Raw genomic sequence first — 19,268 nt, 5'->3', positions numbered from 1 at the left:
AAGTAAAGTGCTGAGCAGATTGAATACAGAAAATATACCGAGTACAGAAAGGTGACCAATACTGGGGAGCAGCAAGGCCCCCATTGGCAGTGTTACAGTCCAGTCAGATAAGCGCATGTGATCGATATGTCAAGATCAGGGTAAAATTGCTGGATGTTGCTGACCTGCAGCTGATTGCACAATAGACCTCAGTCCTTCCATCATGGGCCTAAAGCGCCCTATCGCTGTGTGTGACAGGTATCAGCGACTGGCCCCCCTGGCGGGTATCGCTGATCGTGCTCAAAAGCCCTGGACTTTTTTTTGATCGTTGGTCTCCCGCTGGCCAGCGCGCATCGCTGCGTGTGGCAGCGGGAGAGCAACGATCAGCGAGCTCCCAGCTCGTAGCCAAGGCTAACAGCGGGTTTCTAAGCGCTGCGCTTAGAAACCCGCAGTGTACCTTAGATACCAGCGCGCTGGTGCAGGGAGCTGATAACCAAGGTAAACAGCAGGTTTCTAAGTGCCGCGCTTAGAAACGCTGTTTACCTTGGCTACCAGCGCGCTGGTATCTAAGGTACACAGCAACGCGCGCCCGTCATCGCTGGTGAGATCTGCCTGTTTGGCAGCTCACCCGCGATCATGTAGCGTCACACCAGCGGTCCTGACAAGTTCATATCGTTGCCGGGATCGCTGGTGAGTCGCTATGTGTGACGGGGCCCTAAGGTGATCAGCGGATGCGATTAACGCTGCTTCTGATGCAGAAGTCAAGGAAGGCGGCAACCCCTTTAGATTTGCAAATTATAACAAAAATTAAAAAAAAGCGGACAGAGCAACAATTATCTCCTGAAGTGCAAATACCTGTTATACTCCTTTTCACCTAGTTTCCTGACCGCTCTATTGTGATCCCATATGTAATGGCTAATTCTGCCAGGAGCCATTTTGATATGTATAATGTTCCAGCCATATTAAACCAAAAGAAGCATTCCCAAACTTTATATCCTCTAAAAGGGGTCTAAACTCAATGTAGACAGCACTGGAGAGCCACAGTGACTGCCGTATATACATCGTGCCAGAGAGTCGCAAAGACCGCCGCCTGTACATCGTGCCAGAGAGCCCACCAACTCTGCAAAGAACCTTTGGTACTTGCCAGCATGATACCCAGTTGAGCGTTGGATGTGTTGTTCAGTAGTGAATACTGCGTGCACATACGCCATGGGAGAGTTAAAAGGACAGCGGCTCAAGGACTACGACTTATTAGGAACCTGCTTGAGGAGCATACCAAGTGACAATCACTTATGGTCCTCAGGGGCCCCACCTCTGCTCTATAAAACAATTTATGCTTTCAAGACGATGCATAGCGAGCATCAGAAAGTCAAAGAGTAACAAATTCTTTTAATCCAAATTGGGAAATACAGAAATTTGCAATGTTAATCTAAAACTGATGAAGAGCCAGGTTGACATGGGACAGCGTGGAACTAAAAGTTACAATTAAAAAGCTCTATAAAACTAAATTGCATTACAAAGTCAGGCTCCGTTCACACCTAGTTTCTGGATTACTTCCTGCACCATTCTTTGCATTTTGTTGAAAGGCTCCATCTTTGTTGTTAGATTTACTAATCCATCGTGAAGTAAAATAAAAAGACAGCTGTAGCAGATCCAGAAATACTTTAAGATGAAAGAAGAAAAAAAAAAAAAAAAAAAAAAAAAAAAAAAAAAAAAGGATGTGAACAGGGTCTCAAAAGTTGTAATGACTCCCGTCCCATGGAGTTATACAAGGGCAGCACCCAGATGAACAGACTTAAAAATTATTGCACCCTGTAAAAAGTAAAAACCAGGTCCCAAAGAGAGAAAATCAAAGCCGTCTGAAAACAAATGTCTGACAATCAGTGAGCCGACTCTTCCTTCATTTTTTTGTCCAGTCTTTCCAAAATCAGATTCAAGTCCGATGTCTTGTTGAGTTTGTAGTAAGTGTCCTTCCTGATGGGATGAACGGTGAGCCAGCCCGGGAGCAGCTCCACCAGTAACGACAGATGTTTCTCCATCTCTCCTTCGGGCAAAAAGAATCAAAGACAAGGGCGACATTAGACCAAGTAATCAATGCCATGTGTAAGATCTTTGATTGCTATTATTTAATTATAGCACCATTTATTCCATGGCGCTTTACATGTGAAAGAGGGGCATACATAGACAAGTACAATAAGTATGAGCAAGTACAGAAGGAGAGAGGACCCTGCCCACAAATGAAAACAATGACATAACCCAGAACCATCTGATATAAGGTGCATGGCTCAATATTCTGCACCTTTGTCAGATGGAAAGGGTTTTCCACCCTTTGGATTTAAGTTAATATTTTGGCATCAGTAAGGGGTATCCCCCCACACCCCACTGATTTTAAAGCCCGAGCCGGATGTCATTGATGAAGCTTTTCCTTACCTGCAGACATTGAAGATCGGTAACTGGAGATTACACGGTCACACACAATTTCCGCAGTCAGGGATGGCTTCTTCTCTGCCACAAACACATTACGCAGAATGCGGGCAAGCTCTGGGAGCCTGGACATCATAAGGAGACGTTCTTCTTGCTGGGGTTTGCGGGTCATCATGGCTTGAAGCTTCTGAGCCTCTTTTGCTCGAATCTAGAAGAGCAGACATTACAGACTGAACGCTCCTAGGGTAAAATGCTTCAAAACTATGCTAGAGGAACAAAACCCTGGTGCAGAAGCCATGTCAGGAGAGACCTGCAACCCCACCCATCTGCCACTGTCTGACTAGTAGGCCCAGTATGATGTGTGTGCATGCATCACACCAGTCAATAAATCAAAAGAGGCACCAGTGATTCCAGCAAGTAGGAAGCAATCACAAGACTTCAATGTGGCTGCTGAACCATTACTTGGAAAATGCATTCTCTAAACTCTACCTACCCTTTCCAGTAGGGACTGGGATACTCCTTTCAGGGCACTGGGTGCAGCAACAGCAGGTTTAGGCTCCGCTGGAGATTCAGGCTGTGTGTCTTCAGCATTACTCTCTGCATTTCTTAATGCCAGATCTTGAAGGGCCTTTTCCATCTGCAGAAAGAGGTAAACGCGAACATAAAATCAATATAGTAATGAAATGTGCAAAGAACAAAGTAAATAGCTGAGCATAAGACTCGCCTTCGGGGTCATCAATCCTCTAGCTTTACTCAGCACCTCCTGTGCGGTGCTCAGCTTCTGCACTTGGGGCGGTTGTGGAAGTTCAGCTGCCACGACATCTGGGACCTCATCAACATTAAACCGGGGGTGCCAGCGGGTCAGCTGAGAGTCGAGCACCACCATGGGGGGATTCAATGTCGCCAGGAAAGACTATAGGATGGGACATGATTAGATTCTGGAAGTGTAGTAATATGGTGGGTGCAAACATGTGAACAGCATCCAGCACTTACTCTGTGGTGCTGCTTCACAATATCAGTAAGGCTTCTATGAAAGAACTTCCTGCGCTCCAGGAGGCGACTCGCTGTGAGCAGAAGGCGACCGTCCAATCTATCTTCTACAAGATCAAGATATTAACAAGTGTCAGGACAGGCAAGAATAATAATAATCTTTATTTTTATATAGCGCTAACATATTCGGCAGCGCTTTACAGTTTGCACACATTATCATCACTGTCCCCGATGGGGCTCACAGTCTAAATGAGAAACATCCACATTTTAAAGAGAATTTGTCAACCCCAAAATGCACATTCGTGCCAGTCTATGGATGCCGATTGCTACTCCTGATGCCGCATTCATGAGCCAGAGCTCAGAGGGCGACCACATGCTCAGATAGTGTTAGGCTGGGGTCACACATGCAAGAAACTTGCACAAGTCTCGCATCTCAATACCCAGCACTGCACCAGCACTCGGGACCGGAGCGCTCAGCTGTATGTATTTCTATGCAGCTGAGCGCTCCGGTCCCGAGTGCCGGTGGCAATGCCGGGTATTGAGATGCGAGACTCGTGCGAGTTTCTCGCATGTGTGACACCAGCATTAGTTTGCAAGAGCAGGACCAGATATTTGAGTCTAGGCATCGTGCTGTGAGAAAGTGAGCGCTGTCAATCAAGACAAGGTGCAGAGCTGGACAAGATTAAAATGGAGGACGCAATAGTGAACTGAAGCTCCAACATTTGCATATGGATAAAAAGTCAATTTTCCAGCAAATACAACACTTTAATGTTTATTACTGGGTTTAAGTTCCCTATATAAATGATTAAGTAGATGAATTTTTCATTTTGTGGGTAACAGACTCGCTTTAAGAAATCCTCAAGTAATGGCAGAAGTCAGACAACCACATTGTAAATTTAACAATTCACCTTCCGGAACAATCGGCTCCATAGTGAGATGATAATCAGACTTCTTCTCGCCATTCTTGAAGGTGGGAATATTCTTCTCCTGTCTAAACTTGTAGGCCGTTGGGTAAACTGTTTTAATCTGTCCAACATTACGTTCCTCAAACTGTCTGCAAGATAAATTATAGAAAAAAAGTGGTATTGTTTATTTCTAAATATGACTGATCTACAGTTTCTGGTTCTATAAAAGGACTTGCATCGTGTGATCAGAACTTTAATACTCACTTGTGCATCATGTCCTGGACTCCCCGCTTCACTTTGGAGAAAGTGACGGTCTCAGATCGGTTGCAGAGCATCCCGACAATGGTGTCCATGCTGCGGAACATTTCTGCCAATACTTTGTACCTGAACGGTAGCAACAGTCCAGGCGGAACATCCTGGGCGAGGGTGTGGAATCGCTCATAGGCCGGAGCCTTCTCACTGCAAGACAGGAGTAATGGTGACCTTCCTGGAAAGACCGTGCTATAGAAAACTACAAGTCACAGATTCCAAAAGTCTTCCTGGAACTTCTCACCTTTCCCTGTTTGGCTCCTGTGTCGCGACTTTCTGTTTCTCGGCTTTCCTCTCCCTGATCTTGGACTCGAGGGCTTGTGCTTGTTGGAGTCTTGCCTTTAAGTCTGTGATTGTAACTTTGCTCTCGAGTGGAGCAGCAGGAACTTTTAATCTTTGGCCGAGCTCCTGTATCTTCTGCAACCGAGATTTTAGCTCTAGATTCTCCTTGGATGAAACCTGGAAGCAAGAAAACAAATTAAAGTGGTTATCAAGGCCTAAGCAATTATGACCCTTGACACTCCCCACTAATCAGGCATTTGCAGCTGGGTGTACAAAGTATGGCACCAGCACAGCCCTGTACACTGTGTAGTGACTGTTCTCAGGTCCTGTTGAAGTGAAAAGGAGCTGAGCTGCATTACCCTGAAACAGCTACTGCATAGATTACAGCACTTTGTAGGAACTACAACCTGCTCGGAGGGGGCTGGATGGTGAATCTCTACCGATCTAATATTGATGACCAATCCATATCTAAGTAATGGACAACCTCTTCAATATTTTGTCATCAGAAAATTCTTATCGCAGGCCACTTTCTTCTTAAGGTCCATGCACTGACTGTTTAGTACAGACAAATCTATCTAGCAATGGGGTAAACTACTCTTATTTTGGACATGCTGCAGCAGTGACAACACAAATCCACTACAGAACTCTGCATTTATTGCAAACAAGAAGTGCAAGTCACCAAAAGCTGTCAAGGGGTTGAGCAGAGTTTCATTTGTTATCGCAGTGCAGATTGTTTATGTCCCATTTTCATAGCTGGGGATGATGCGACTTACCTTCGCCTCCGGCACTGCTGGACCGGTCTTCGGTAACCCACTTTGTGGAGACAAAGTCACATTGACAAAGTCCTTTATCTTCTTCCCCAAAGATGAAGTGGTCTCATATTGGACTTCTGTTTGGGTGCATGGGCTCAAACACTGGGGGGGGGGGGGGGGGGAGAGAACAAAAAAAAAAAAAAAAAAAATATTGATTAGATTCTCCTTTTATTTAAAAGGGATTTTTCAGAAAGGATATAGTGATATCCATCTGTAGGATAGGAGCAGTTCTGCAGTATTTGGCAGTGCTGCTCCTACGGAAAAAAAAAAAAAAGTGAAGCAAATTTTACAGAGTAAGAATCTGCAATATCCACTAAAATTTAGTAAAAAAAAACTAAACTCTTTCATAAAATTCATGAACCATATGCTCCATTTAATAAACATTGGAGTAAAAACCATATACGAAGACAGAGCTGCACGTAGGCGATAACGCGAGAAGTTTTCTTTCAATTAACCCCGTCAGGTTGTGATGTCGTCACTATTTAAAATGCCTCCATTACATGCAAGCAGCAAGTCCGGGCCAGATTCACACACTCAAGATTTATCGTTCTAGGCACTTAGAACCGGGAGGGTTAATTATTTGCAGAAAAATAATCACTTTAAAAATAAATAAAATAAAAACCAGGATACACTGGGGGTCCGCGAGAATAGGACCCGATTCTCAGGGTCGACTAGAACCCCAGGAATAACTTCCAAACTTAACACTACACCTTTAGATATGGCGACCAACTTTGCTCATGCCCCGAGTCCAGTATGGAGACTGAGCAATCAGATCTGACCGTCTACTCCCTCTGACTGTTAAAGGAACTTTCTTGGGTTTCAATATGGATGACCAATACATAGGGTGGGCAGTCATTAGCAGATAAGTATGGGTCCAACTCCCAGCGACCGCACCGCACCCCCCACCCCCAGATCACAGGTTTCCAGTGAGTGCTGCTAACTCTTACACTACTCCATACAACTCTAGTGGCTGTAAATGGGACCCAAAAAGAGGGATTTTGGGTTCTTACCGTAAAATCTTTCTTGGAGCCTTCATTGGGGGACACAGATGACCATGGGTGTATGCTGCTGCTAGGAGGCTGACACTATGCAAAACAAGAAAATTAGCTCCTCCCCGGCAGTATACACCCACCGACAGGCATCAAGTACCTCAGTTGGTGAGAAAGCAGTAGGAGAAGCAACCAAAAACCATGAACATATGTACCAACCCAACAAGGCGGTACAACTTAAACAGGGAGGGAGCTGTGTCCGCCAATGAAGGCTCCAAGAAAGATTTTACGGTAAGAACCCAAAATCCCTCTTTCTTTATCACCTTATTGGGGGACACATTACCATGGGACGTTCCAAAGCATTCCTGAGGGTGGGAACAGCCACAAAGGAACGAAAGGAAGGACTTCGGTCGGCCGATGTGCGACCGCCGCCTGCAGAACCTTCCCACCAAGAGCTGCATCAGACGAGGCCTGGGTATAAACCCTGTAGAACCTTGCAAAAGGTGTGCAAAGACGACCAGATCGCGGCTCTGCAAAGTTGTAAGGCCGAAGCCTGGTGTCGCACAGCCCAAGAAGCCCCTACAGCCCGGGTGGAGTGGGCTCTCACTCCCGGAGGGGGCCGTTTTTCCTGAAGTCGGTAGGCTTCCAGGATGGTAGAACGAATCCAGCGAGCAATTGTGGACTTGGCTGCCGGAAGCCCTTTCCGGCGACCTTCAGAGATGACAAGCAGGGAGTCGGATTGGCGAAAAGAAGTGGTCCTGGCAAGATAAACTCGCAAGGCTCTCACTACATCCAGTTTGTGGAGCGACTTTTCCAGAGGATGAGCAGGCGCAGGACAAAACGATGGAAGGACGATATCTTCGTTAATGTGAAAGGGGAATACCACCTTTGGAAGGAAGGAACTGGCCTGAGAACGACCTTATCTTGGTGGAAGATTAGGTACGGGGAACGACAGGATAAAGCCGCCAGCTCAGAAACTCTCCTGATGGATGTAATGGCGATTAGAAAAGCCACCTTCCATGAGAGAAGGGACAGAGGAATGTCCTGGATTGGTTCGAACGGCGCCTTTTGGAGAGCGTCAAGAACGAGATTGAGATCCCACGGATCTATCGGAGAATGATGAGGAGCCACATGGGCGACTCCTTGGAGAAAAGTCTTCACCTGCGGTAAGGAAGCCAGATCCTTCTGGAAGAGAATTGCCAGGGCAGACACCTGGCCTTTGAGGGTACTGAGGGACAGGCCCGCATCTAAACTGGACTGGAGGAAGCCAAGTATGGATGGAATGGAGAACGACAATGGAAAAACATCGTTATCGCACCAACGGAAAAATGCCTTCCAGTACCTATGGTAAATGCGGGAAGAGGCTGGCTTCCTAGCTCCGATCATGTTTTGAATGACCCGGCTGGAAAACCCTGATTCTCTCAGAATTACGGCCTCAACGGCCATGCCGTTAAACTCAGACTGAGAATTCTGGTGGTAAAGGGGGCCTTGTGAGAAGATCTGGACGGTCTGGAAGCCTCCAGGGGACGTCCGCGAGCATGTTCACATACCAAGGACGTCTTGGCAAGTCTGGAGCCACTAGAATGACTGGGATGCCCTCTGACTTTATCTTTTTGACCACCCTTGGGATTAGGGCAATGGGAGGAAACAGGTAAGGCAGTTGGAACTGGGACCACGGAATTACCAGGGCGTCGCAACTGACGGCTAGAGGATCCCTGGACCTGGCTACAAAGTGAGGAACTTTGTTGTTCATCCGAGATGCAATGAGATCGATGTCGGCATATCTGATTGAAGACTGTGGGATGAAGGGATCATTCGCCTGACGCTAGACCCTGGCGACTTAAGAAGTCGGCTGCTCAATTCTCCACCCCTGGAATGTGAACGGCGGAGATCGCCGAAACGTGACACTCTGCCCAACGCAGTATCTTCGCCACTTCTGACATTACCTGCCTGCTGTGAGTACCGCCCTGGTGGTTTATGTACGCCACGGTCGTGGCGTTGTCTGACTGAATGCGGACTGGTTTGCCTACGAAGAATAGGCTGCCAACGAGGAGAGCAAGGAAGAATCCTCTGATCTCCAGAAGGTTGATGGGAAGAAGAGCCTCCTGGGCGCTCCAGCGCCATTGGGCCGTTTTTCGATGGTAAACCGCCCCCCATCCCAGGAGACTGGCATCGGTGGTGATGACTTGCCACTGAGGCGGAAGAAAGGACCTTCCCTGGAGAACTGGCGCCGGCAAAGTCCACCAAGTCAGCGATTGTCTGACTGAGCGGAAGGAGGATGGGGCGGTCCAGAGAAAACGAAGTCTTGTCCCAGACTGAAAGGAGGAACAGCTGGAGAGGGAGAGAGTGAAATTGTGTGAAAGGCACTGCTTCCATGGAAGCCATCATCTTCCCCAGGACCCTCATGCAGGCCGAAGGGACATGATCCTCGAGCGTTTTAGGGATCGGATTCCCTTGCAAAGGGTTGAAAACTTGTCCCTCGGTAGAAACACCCGGGCTAGATTCGTGTCGAATTCCATGCCCAAAAAGGTCAGACGCTGGGTAGGGCGCAGGATGGACTTCTCCTTGTTGACTATCCATCCGAGGCGTCCGAGAGCATCCAGGGTTATCTGAAGACTTTGAAAGACAGTCTTGGCGGGACGAGCCCTTGATCAGGAGATCGTCCAGGTAAGGGACGATGAGAATCCCCCTGGATCGAAGAATGGCCATGACTGTTGCCATCACCTTCGTAAAGACACGGGGAGCGGAGGCTAGGCCAAAGGGAAGGGCCGTGAACTGGTAGTGATTGTCCTGAATCGCAAAGCGGAGATATCTCTGATGTTGCAAACAAATAGGGATGTGGAGGTAGGCATCCTGTATGTCCACAGAGCAGAGGAACTCTCCGGGTTCCATCGAGGCTATTACCGAGCGCAGAGACTCCATCTTGAAGTGGAGGATCCTCACGTGGAGGTTGAGCAACTTGAGGTCCAAAATTGGATGAAGGGAGCCGTCTTTTTTCGGGACTACGAAGAGATTCGAGTAGAACCCTGAAAACAGTTCGTTTGAAGGAACGAGAACGATAACCCCGGCCTGAAGGAACCCTGGAATCTGAGACCGCTGTCTTGGGGGTCGAGACAGGAAGAAGCGACTGTTTGGGGGGGAGAAAATTCGATTTTGTATCCGGATGTGATGATTTTCCTGACCCAAGCATCGTCGACAACGGATAGCCATGCGTCCATGAAAGAGGAAAGTCTGCCTCCCACCCTGGAAGGATTTCCAGGTGGGGGTGACCCGTCACTTAGATGAAAATCTGCCGGACAGGGGGCCTGAAGACCTGACCTCTTGATCTCCAGTGGGGGGCGGGTTTATAAGATAGTGATCTGCTGGGATGAACCTTCTGCGGGAGAGAAGAGGCGAAAGGACCTGAACGGCCGAGAAGCTTTCCTGTTAAAAAACCTTCTAGGCCGGGGCTGAGGAAGGGAAGGACTCTTACCACCAGTGGCATCAGAGATTATCTGATCCAGCTTGGCGCCAAAGAGCCGTGAAACGCCAGGTTGGTGAGCGACTTTTTTGAGGTTGTGTCCGCACTCCACGACTTCAACCAAAGGATGCGGCGTATGGCTACTATGTTGCTGTTAGCTCTTGCTACGCACCCTGCCGCGTCCAAGGAGGCGGCCAAGAGGTATTTACCTGCATGATTAATCTGGTCTGCTAAATCTGCCAGCTCGTCCTGAGGTGCTGCCGTTGAAATGCCCTTGCGAAGAATTTTTGCCCAAGCTGAAATGACTTTCGCCACACAAGCGGAGGCGAAAATAGGACAGAGGGAGGCGCCGGATGCCTCAAAAATTGACTTAGCCAATGATTCTATTTGCCTGTCTGTCGGATCTTTAAGCGAAGCTCTGTCCGGAAGGGACAGAACCGTCTTAGAAGACAGACGGAAAACTGGTGGATCTACCTCGGGAGCTTTGGTCCATTTTGTGACTAGATCCGCATCGAAGGGCTATAGCACATCTAAGTACTTGCGGCCTGAAAAAAGTTTCTCAGAATGTTGCCAGTGATTGGCTAATGAAGTGTTGAACTCCTTGTGATTAGGAAAGGTTTGAGAGGGAGGCCTCGCTCTCTTAAAAGAAACAGAGCATTCCTGAGGGGGTGCCTTATCCTCCTTTATCTTGAGGGTTTGGAATATAGCCGATATGAGACTATCCACCATGTCCCGAGTTCTAGCTATGTTGTCCGCCTCTGAGTCAGATCCAGATTGGGAATCCTCGTCTGACCTAGGGTCGTCTGCTGATGAGGGAGACGAGGAGCGTAGCCTGGGAGAAGCGGACGGACCTTGCGAGCTGGAAGAGCCAGACAGAACCCGCTTCCTAGAGCCCCTACCCGGCCTGTCCGTCTGAAGGTCGCGGTCAGGTGCAGGCGACTCACCGTGAGGGGCGGTCGGCGCACAGGGGGCTGTAAATAGCTGGGGTAACCGTTCTAAGACCTGGACCAGAGACTGAGAAACTTTAGTCAGATCCAAGACCGACAGACATTGCAACGGCCCACTCGGGGTGGGGTGCTCTCAACCCGGGGCTCGGAGTGCTCCTGAGGGGCAGACATGGTGGAAGGGCTGCAGGACGGGCAGAAAGGAGACGACTGACCTGATGCCCACTTCTTTTTACAGCACGCGCAGGCAATAGCGATGGGTCTAGAACAGGGAACCCCTGCAGGATTGGGCATATGTCTATGCGGTAGTAGCGCTATCTGATAGGGAACTGCCGTGGAGAGCTAATTATAGCGTCAGACTGTAGAAGCGCCGAGCCTACAGAGGTTCAGATGCGGAGCAAAACACCGTTGAGTCCCCCAGGAAGAGATCCGGTGAAGGGAGAGAAGATGATATCCAGAAATGACAGGAAACGCTAGCGGTGGGCAGGGCTTAACCGCCGAGCCGCGTGATTGGTAGAGGACCGAGGGGAGGCGCGGTTAAGGTCAGACTGACAGCGCTGAAGTGAAAGCAGCCCTGTGATGGGCTAAAAAGCGCACGCAGAGAGGGAAGAGGAAGTTTTCAAACCGAAAGCGTTTCCCCCTGCACTAACATGCAATAGTGCGCCCGGAGTCAGTGAAGCCGCAGGGACAGTGAAGGTACTGGGTAGGTTGCTGCCCTCGGCCGGAAACCACCGTTGGACCCCCCGGTGATAGCAGAAGAGGCGCGCGTCTGACAGAGCACCCGGTGAAAAAAGGGGGCGGGAAATTCAAATCGGCCCTGAGAGGCACCGATCCCGATAACATTAATGTGAAGAGACTGCAGGGCGGGTATTTCAAACAGGGGCCCTGAACTGCCTGTAATGGGGCAGCTTGAGTCCATTTTTGAGAGCGGGGCTGGAGGGGACATTCAGATAAGCTTACCTGATGTCCCTGAAGAGGATGACCGCAGGGGCCCACGATAGAGAGCAGGCCGCTGGGAGAGACGATCCTCTGTACCCGCACCATGTCCGTATGGTGCAGAAGACGGCGCCAAACTCATGCTGGCAGGGGAAACGTCACCGCTGGCGACCGCTGTCTTCCTCTCAGCCCTGTCCTGGGAGAGGGGTGAGGAGGGGAATCGGCTAGGACCAGCCACCCGTCAATAGCCCATAGCACCCGAGGGTGATAGGGGAAGGTCCTGCCTGCGGTCCTGAGAGTTGTGATGTGGGCAATACCACATTGCTCGCTCAGCCGCCTGATATGGAAAAGCAGGATGAACTCACATCCCGTTTCCTGATGCTAAATCTGAAAAATAAATTGAAAAAAATTAATACACACAACTAAAACCTGAAAGGAAAAAGAATTTGTTAGATGCGGATCTGGGGCGATCCCGGTCCGCCTCCTACAGACACTAAGCACAAGCTGAGGTGCCTGTCGGTGGGTGTATACTGCCGGGGAGGAGCTAATTTTCTTGTTGTGCAGAGTGTCAGCCTCGCAGCAGCAGCATACACCCATGGTAATCTGTGTCCCCCAATAAGGCGATAAAGAAATATGAAGCCCCTCCATTGTGATTAGACTCCTTGACACCATATGGCTATGTTTTATTTTTTTGAGACATATGACCACTTGGCTGGGCAGCCAATGCTAGCCATAGGCAGAGCTCACAGCTTTCGGGGGGGGGGGGGGGCAAAGGTAAGGCTCTGCCCCCTGTGTGACCACCTCGTGCCCTAACAGGAAGTGCTCTCAAGCCGAGGTGTAGAATAGGAAGTGCACAGAACAGCCAATCAGATTGCAGCTTTCATGTGACAAAATGAAAGCAGTTATCTGATTGGCTACACAGCTGCCCACATTAAACATGGCGGCTGTACCTGGGGCTCCTCTTCAGGGAGCTTCAGCTTCTTCCGCGCGGATCTCTTTCCCGTCACCTCCTGCTCTGAGTCCTGCCGGCCCCGCTTCTTGCTGCTGGGAAGGAGTGCGGAGGGAGCGGGCAGCTCGCTGCGCTCGGGCTGCTCCGGAGTGCTGGGAGGACGCAGCAAGTCTTCTAACTTCACGGCCTCCTGCACCTTCCTCCGTTTAGTCCCCGGGTTCCCCCGCGCTGCCGGCCTCTTCCGCTGCCCGAAGTAATCGGTAACTCTCATCTGCTCCATGCCGGCCGCTCACACAGCGAACACAAGAAAGACTAAAGCTTCAGCGCTGAGTGCAGAGTCCCGGGGCGTGACGTCAGCGCCTGCGAGCTCCGCGATTGGTCGACAGTCCTAAATGGGCGCAGCGTGGAAGTCGGATTTCGCGGGAAAACTGGATCATGTGACCGGAATAGTCCAAAGAAGTGAGGGGGTGTTTTATATAAACATACTTGGTATGGCCCATTACGTCCTGTAGTTGAGGTAACCGATAGTAATGGCGGCGGCGGTGGTGTACAGTGTGCACAGCGCTCTATAGCTAGAAACGTTATATAGAGGAACAAAGGAAGGTTAGTCTGTGTAATAACTGGGATGTGTGTGGTAAAACACTACATTTATGGTACCACAGGTCCCAGCATCTGTATATGTGGTACTACAAGTCCCAGCGTATGTAAATAGGAATGATGGCTCCTGTGTTATCAGCAGCACCTTGGGCCCACTATGTAGCTACATAGAAATAAATACAAGACCACCAATCGTGAGGTGAAACACGCTGATATCAGGCTGTAATATAAGGTAGTACACGTTTTATTATGTAGCAGGAGTTGGGGTAGCACCGTTATAGAATATAATGTAACCCCCAGAGAATAGAATGCAGCCCCCTCATAGGGTATAATGTAGCCCCCTCATAGGGTATAATGTAGCCCCCTCATAGGGTATAATGCAGCCCCCTCATAGGGTATAATGCAGCCCCCTCATAGGGTATAATGCAGCCCCCTCATAGGGTATAATGTAGCCCCCTCATAAGATATAATGTAGCCCCCTCATAGGGTATAATGCAGCCCCCTCATGAGATATAATGTAGCCCCCTCATAAGATATAATGTAGCCCCCTCATAGGGTATAATGTAGCCCCCTCATAAGATATAATGCAGCCCCCTCATAGGGTATAATGCAGCCCCCTCATAGAATATAATGTAGCCCCCACAGAATATAATGCAGCCCCCTCATAGGGTATAATGTAGCCCCCTCATAAGATATAATGCAGCCCCCTCATAGAATATAATGTAGCCCCCACAGAATATAATGCAGCCCCCTCATAAGATATAATGCAGCCCCCTCATAGGGTATAATGCAGCCCCCTCATAGGGTATAATGCAGCCCCCACAGAATATAATGCAGCCCCCTCATATGGTATAATGTAGCCCCCTCATAAGATATAATGTAGCCCCCACAGAATATAATGCAGCCCCCTCAGGGTATAATGCTGCCCCCCATCCCCCATAGGGTATTATGCTGCGCCCTCATAGGGTATAATGCTCCCTCCTTATAGGGTATAATGCTGCCACCCCAATAGGGTATGATGCAACCTGGACTCACGGATTATATATATATATATATATATATATATATATATATATATATAAAACAAACCACAATACTCACCTCTCCTCCTTGCTCCCACGCTGATTCTGGCGGCGGCTCTGCTTCGGTGTCAGGAGCTGTGCTGCCATCTGCCAGACACACAGCGGGTGCACCGGCCGTGTCAGAGGCAGAGGGAACTGATGGGAGAAGGAGCGTCAACTGACGCTGTTTCTTCCATTACAGTTGAATGTGTGCACCGGAGGGCGGCGCTGGCAACGGACCCCCTGACTTACTGCAGCATAGTGGCCGCGTGGGTTGGGGGGCCCTGGTCTCCCGGCCCTGATAGCGGGCAACATTAGCCGGCTGCTGCAGCTAACACTGTCACTGACCGGCGGCCGCCATTAAAGTTAAATGATACCCCTCTCCACGCCCATGTGGGTGTGGGGAGCAGTGAATTTTCATTTCATTTTAGCAGCGGTGACAGACAATAGCCACAAGAGCGTCTCCTGTCACCCGCTACTGCTCCGCTGGCACCGGGGGGCCCCCATAACAGCTGCGTGGTGTGCCGCTATTAGCGACACGCCTCTGGAGCAGCAGGATCCCTAGACAACTGCTAGCCCTGCATGCCAGCAGGTGCCAGGCCCCACTGGAGAATCCTCCAGTTCTCCAATGGGCCAGTCCGACCCAGGTTATCAGTCATTGTCCAGGAGGAGGATGTGAGCTGTGATATCACCTATTGTGAATGGTGGATCCTGCGTAATTTGTATATAGAGGTGTTATCGGTCATTGTACAGGAGGAGGTGAGCGGTGACATCACCTATTGTGAATGGTGGATCCTGTGTTATCTACTGTATATAGAGGGGTTAGCAGTCACTGTACAGGAGGAGGTGAGCTGTGACATCACCTATTGTAAACTGCTGCTATCAATGCTGAACTCCTCCTCATACAGAAGTGAGCTACGTTGACAATCCCTTTAAAGTTAAGTAAAGTATAGCAGATTATAAGGTTTGTGGCCGCTCTTTGGATTCATTATGTAATGTTAAAGTTTGAAATTCCTCGACTGCCTTAGAGCGCCCCATGCTTTACACTGCAGTTCTATGATCAATTCACTGCATAGCCAACAATAAACCAGAAAGAAGCATCTAAAAAAATAGATCCAAGAAAATGTAATATAAACTCTTTTAATCAAAACTTGGAAAATACAACAATTTGCCGCGTTCGTACATTGCTGGGAGCTGCTCCACCGAGAACAATAGATGTTTCTCCATCTCTCCTGAGGGGGCAAAAGAAACAAAAAAAAATACTTTGTTTGTGTCGGATGTTGCACCTCCTCTGATCTAATATTGATGACCACTGCATACTCGCCAATAAAATGCATTTATTGCAAATAGGAAGTGCAAGTGACCAAAAGCTTTAAAGAGGTTGTGCAGAGACTCGTCTAGAAATCCTTTATCTATTGCTGCCGATGTGAGTACTATGAAGAGTAGGCGCCTTTTCACATTAGTATTTCACCCCTTAATGATAAATGTTCTGCACGACAAAGAGGGTGGAGAGAGATATAGCGTAATTTTACTTGCATATCGAGGCATAGGCGCATCAAGAGGTTTCAGATGAGGGTTTTTTTGGTGTTCTCCGTCTGCCAGTTTGTCCCAGATGGCAGTGATGGTGATGGCAGTCCTATTTCCCAATCTTGGAGTTTTGGCATGGTCCGAATGGGATTGTAAGTTAGTCATAGTTCCTTCTTTCTAGCTGGTAGTCTGAATGTGAGACCCCAACGATATAAGATGGTGGTCTCAGGGGGGTAATGAGGAAAGGTGGAATAATAAAGAATGTCCAGTGTACTTGTCCTGTAAATGTTATTACTAGGTGTTTCCAGAAGGGAGATGATTTCTCTCAGACTAATCCACCTGTAAGTAGAAAAATGTACAGATCTAAGAATCAGCGACTCACATATATACTGTACACTGGAAGGTTAATGTAATGATTAATAGAGATGAGTGAATCAATTCTCGGCTGCCCAGGTCCATTGGCCACATCTGTATTCAGTGACCGCCGGACAGGAGCCTTGCAAACTACATCATACCCTCTGGATCCCCCAGATTTGTAGATCTGGCGCAGTGTCATCATTAGAGAGGCCGACAGGAAGGAGGCGATTTACAGGGCTCTTGTCTGGTGACTATGGACTAATGACGAGATTGCTGTACCCGGGTCCTGCAAATCGATTCTTCTGTAATAATAAGGTAATACGTGTGTTACTGGGCAATGATTACACTATGGATGTCCCCATGTGCTATACTGACATCTTCCCCATGGAACGGTGGTTCCGCTCTGCCGGACTCCACGTCGCTCCAGTTTATCGAGTGGAAGAATTGGTGCTCTCGAATGAATGATGTTATGGCATATCGAGCCGATGGAGTTGTGCAGAGAAGTTGGAAGATGACAGAGTCCATTAATCATCATATTATGTATTATTACTGATACGTTATCACACAATGTCTATGGACTGTCAGCATCATGTCCTCTATCCTTCCTTATAATCTACCATCATCCTTCTTCACCCTTCTAGGACGTCAAGGGCATCGATGGAGATACAGGGTGGAAAACCGGGGACGTCGTCCAAAGATTCATGCTAGTCGTCCATCGTGGCACTGCTATAGAATGGAGACTTCCCCACAATCATCATGTACAGGATGACACCAAATGAAAAGGAATCTGCCAGGTGATTGTAGCCTTCGCACTGCAGTATTCTGCTCTGCCCTCAACAGGGCAGAGCAGTGCGACTGCGCAGGAGCCACGACAGGCAGCAAAGAAGACGACGTCACCGTTAGAAGAAGGGAGGCGCCGGACCACAACACCCACCAGACCAAGACCGGACCACACCCCGGTGAGTATAATCTAACTCTTTGTTCTTATCTCTCCGGTTACATGGGGGGGCTTATCTACAGCATTACAGAATGCTGTAGATAAGCCCCTGATGTCGGCAGCTGATAGGCGAAAAATAGGGTGACAGATTCCCTTTAAGACACCTGTCATGGATCATTGCTTTGCTTCCCTCTCTGGTCCAATAGACTGCTGTCAGGCTTTACTGATGGCCCGATGTGATCCCTTGTAAGATTCCGCCTGGGTTTATATAAGCTCACCGAGACTCACCCTTCTGTTTTGACATTGCATTAAGACTTCTGTGTTCCTAGACCTTGGTTTGCTACACACCTTTTTCTGCACTCCACCTACCTGCGGTCTCTTAATGTCTTCTGCCTGCCTGCGGTCTCCTGCACTCTGCCTTCCTGCCTGCGGCCTCATGTCTCTTGGCTATCCATGTCCCATGTGTGCCTCTTATCTGCTGCGCTGACACCCGTGGGCCCACCCAGACCTTGTGCTTGGAGGTTCCACTTCACCTGGTGAGTCTAACAAAAATATTAAGAGAATCTGGAGATATCCATGTGCCCAAGGTATAAAGCGTTGTCCAAAGAAGGGTTTGACCATTTCCTATAGACTCAAAATGGTTCCAGTGAGTCCTCTGGGCACCTTTTAGTTTGCCAACAGGGGATAGTGAGGGGGACAGCTGCGTATGTTCATGTAGGCAGACTCCTCTTAATGAAGTGAACGGGACTTGTGAGTTTGATGTCATCTCACGTCGATAAGAATGCATAGTTTAGTTTATTGAAAACTCAGCAAGACGTCTCTTACACTTCCCTCCACAGCAGGCTGGTGGCGGCGATATTGTGTCATCCAGTTGCACTTAATAAGAATATCAAACACAACTGTATATACAAGGAAATGCGTATAAACCCCTTGTGGAAAGAATCTGACCTCTCATTGGAAACAAATGTATTTCTCAGTTCCAGATGTCAGACACGAGACACAGCATCCTTATATGAAGATCCTTTAATTCTGGAGTTTTTATATGACAGCTTTGGCACATAAAAGTATGTCATACATTAAATCTGCTCGTCTACAATGAAACATACCAGCAAGGGAAATTATTTCATCCTTTTTTGGGAAAACAAACGCCGTTTTCATTGGCTGTGTTCTTCAGCGTTTGTCCTTGTTTTTATTCTACAGTGACAACCCTAGAGACTTTACCTTTTGAAAATATGGGAAGAGTTGTCAAAGTCCTCACCTTAAAGCAAAGTCTTTTAGTGCATGTCATGTTGTATAGACTGCATGGTCCTGCTTTATTATAGCAAAGACTGGCAACTATCTATGGTGGTCATATGTCTTCTCAATAAACCCTAGGGATTCAGCTGTGATCAATTAACGTGCAACACGATGAGCTATGGCAATGCCACCCCTTATTTCACAGCACTGGAGGAGAGTGACCTAAATCGGCTATCTACAGGGTGACTGTCCAGGTCCCAAATATCCTTGAGTCCTCCTAGTGGTAAGCTCGCGAAGGTCCCCCACCGAACCACTCTTTCCAGGAGAGATCTGTCCTTGTCACGGAGGAACCTGACCTCAATCGCTTGCCGAAGCTGTCAACCCTGTCACTATCCAAGACCCCAAAATCCTGGAGACCTACCAACTAACAAGTGTACCCCCTCATCCCTACCAGATATCCAGGTTCACCCTGCTTCATAGCTAGTGCTAACCTCCCATGGTCCACCGTTACACCTATCTTATCCGTCCTCACACAGTCATTTTACCATTGACAGGAAGGGCTGAGTGGCTCTTT

The 19,268-nt window shown here is 48.5% G+C and overlaps 1 protein-coding gene across 1 annotated transcript; it reads right to left on the bottom strand.

Annotated features, from left to right (window-relative positions):
* Positions 1 to 1,348: 1,348 nt before the first annotated feature.
* On the bottom strand, positions 1,349 to 13,385 carry CDT1 (chromatin licensing and DNA replication factor 1). The gene is made up of 10 exons (XM_073583417.1): positions 12,981 to 13,385; positions 5,663 to 5,803; positions 4,852 to 5,066; positions 4,563 to 4,757; positions 4,302 to 4,447; positions 3,397 to 3,500; positions 3,128 to 3,316; positions 2,897 to 3,040; positions 2,410 to 2,611; positions 1,349 to 2,023 (listed from the first exon to the last, which is right to left on the bottom strand). Exons 1-10 carry the CDS (start codon positions 13,257 to 13,259, stop codon positions 1,860 to 1,862), a joined length of 1,779 nt encoding a protein of 592 aa, XP_073439518.1. The 5' UTR covers positions 13,260 to 13,385; the 3' UTR covers positions 1,349 to 1,859.
* Positions 13,386 to 19,268: the final 5,883 nt, after the last annotated feature.

The sequence above is a fragment of the Dendrobates tinctorius genome, unplaced genomic scaffold, assembly GCF_039654945.1.
Source record: "Dendrobates tinctorius isolate UK_male_01 unplaced genomic scaffold, ASM3965494v1 ptg000009l, whole genome shotgun sequence".
NCBI classification, from domain to species: domain Eukaryota; kingdom Metazoa; phylum Chordata; class Amphibia; order Anura; family Dendrobatidae; genus Dendrobates; species Dendrobates tinctorius.
This window is presented reverse-complemented; position numbering and strand designations above follow the sequence as displayed.

What these genes read in the sequence shown, in the direction of transcription:
- CDT1 (XM_073583417.1), bottom strand. Translation starts at nt 13,259, where the DNA reads ATGGAGCAGATGAGAGTTACCGATTACTTCGGGCAGCGGAAGAGGCCG. An exon ending in TCCCTGAAGAGGAGCCCCAG is followed by an intron (nt 5,804 to 12,980) that starts GTACAGCCGCCA and finishes CCCCCCCCCCAG; the next exon opens with TGTTTGAGCCCATGCACCCA. An exon ending in GTCCAGGACATGATGCACAA is followed by an intron (nt 4,448 to 4,562) that starts GTGAGTATTAAA and finishes TTTATCTTGCAG; the next exon opens with ACAGTTTGAGGAACGTAATG.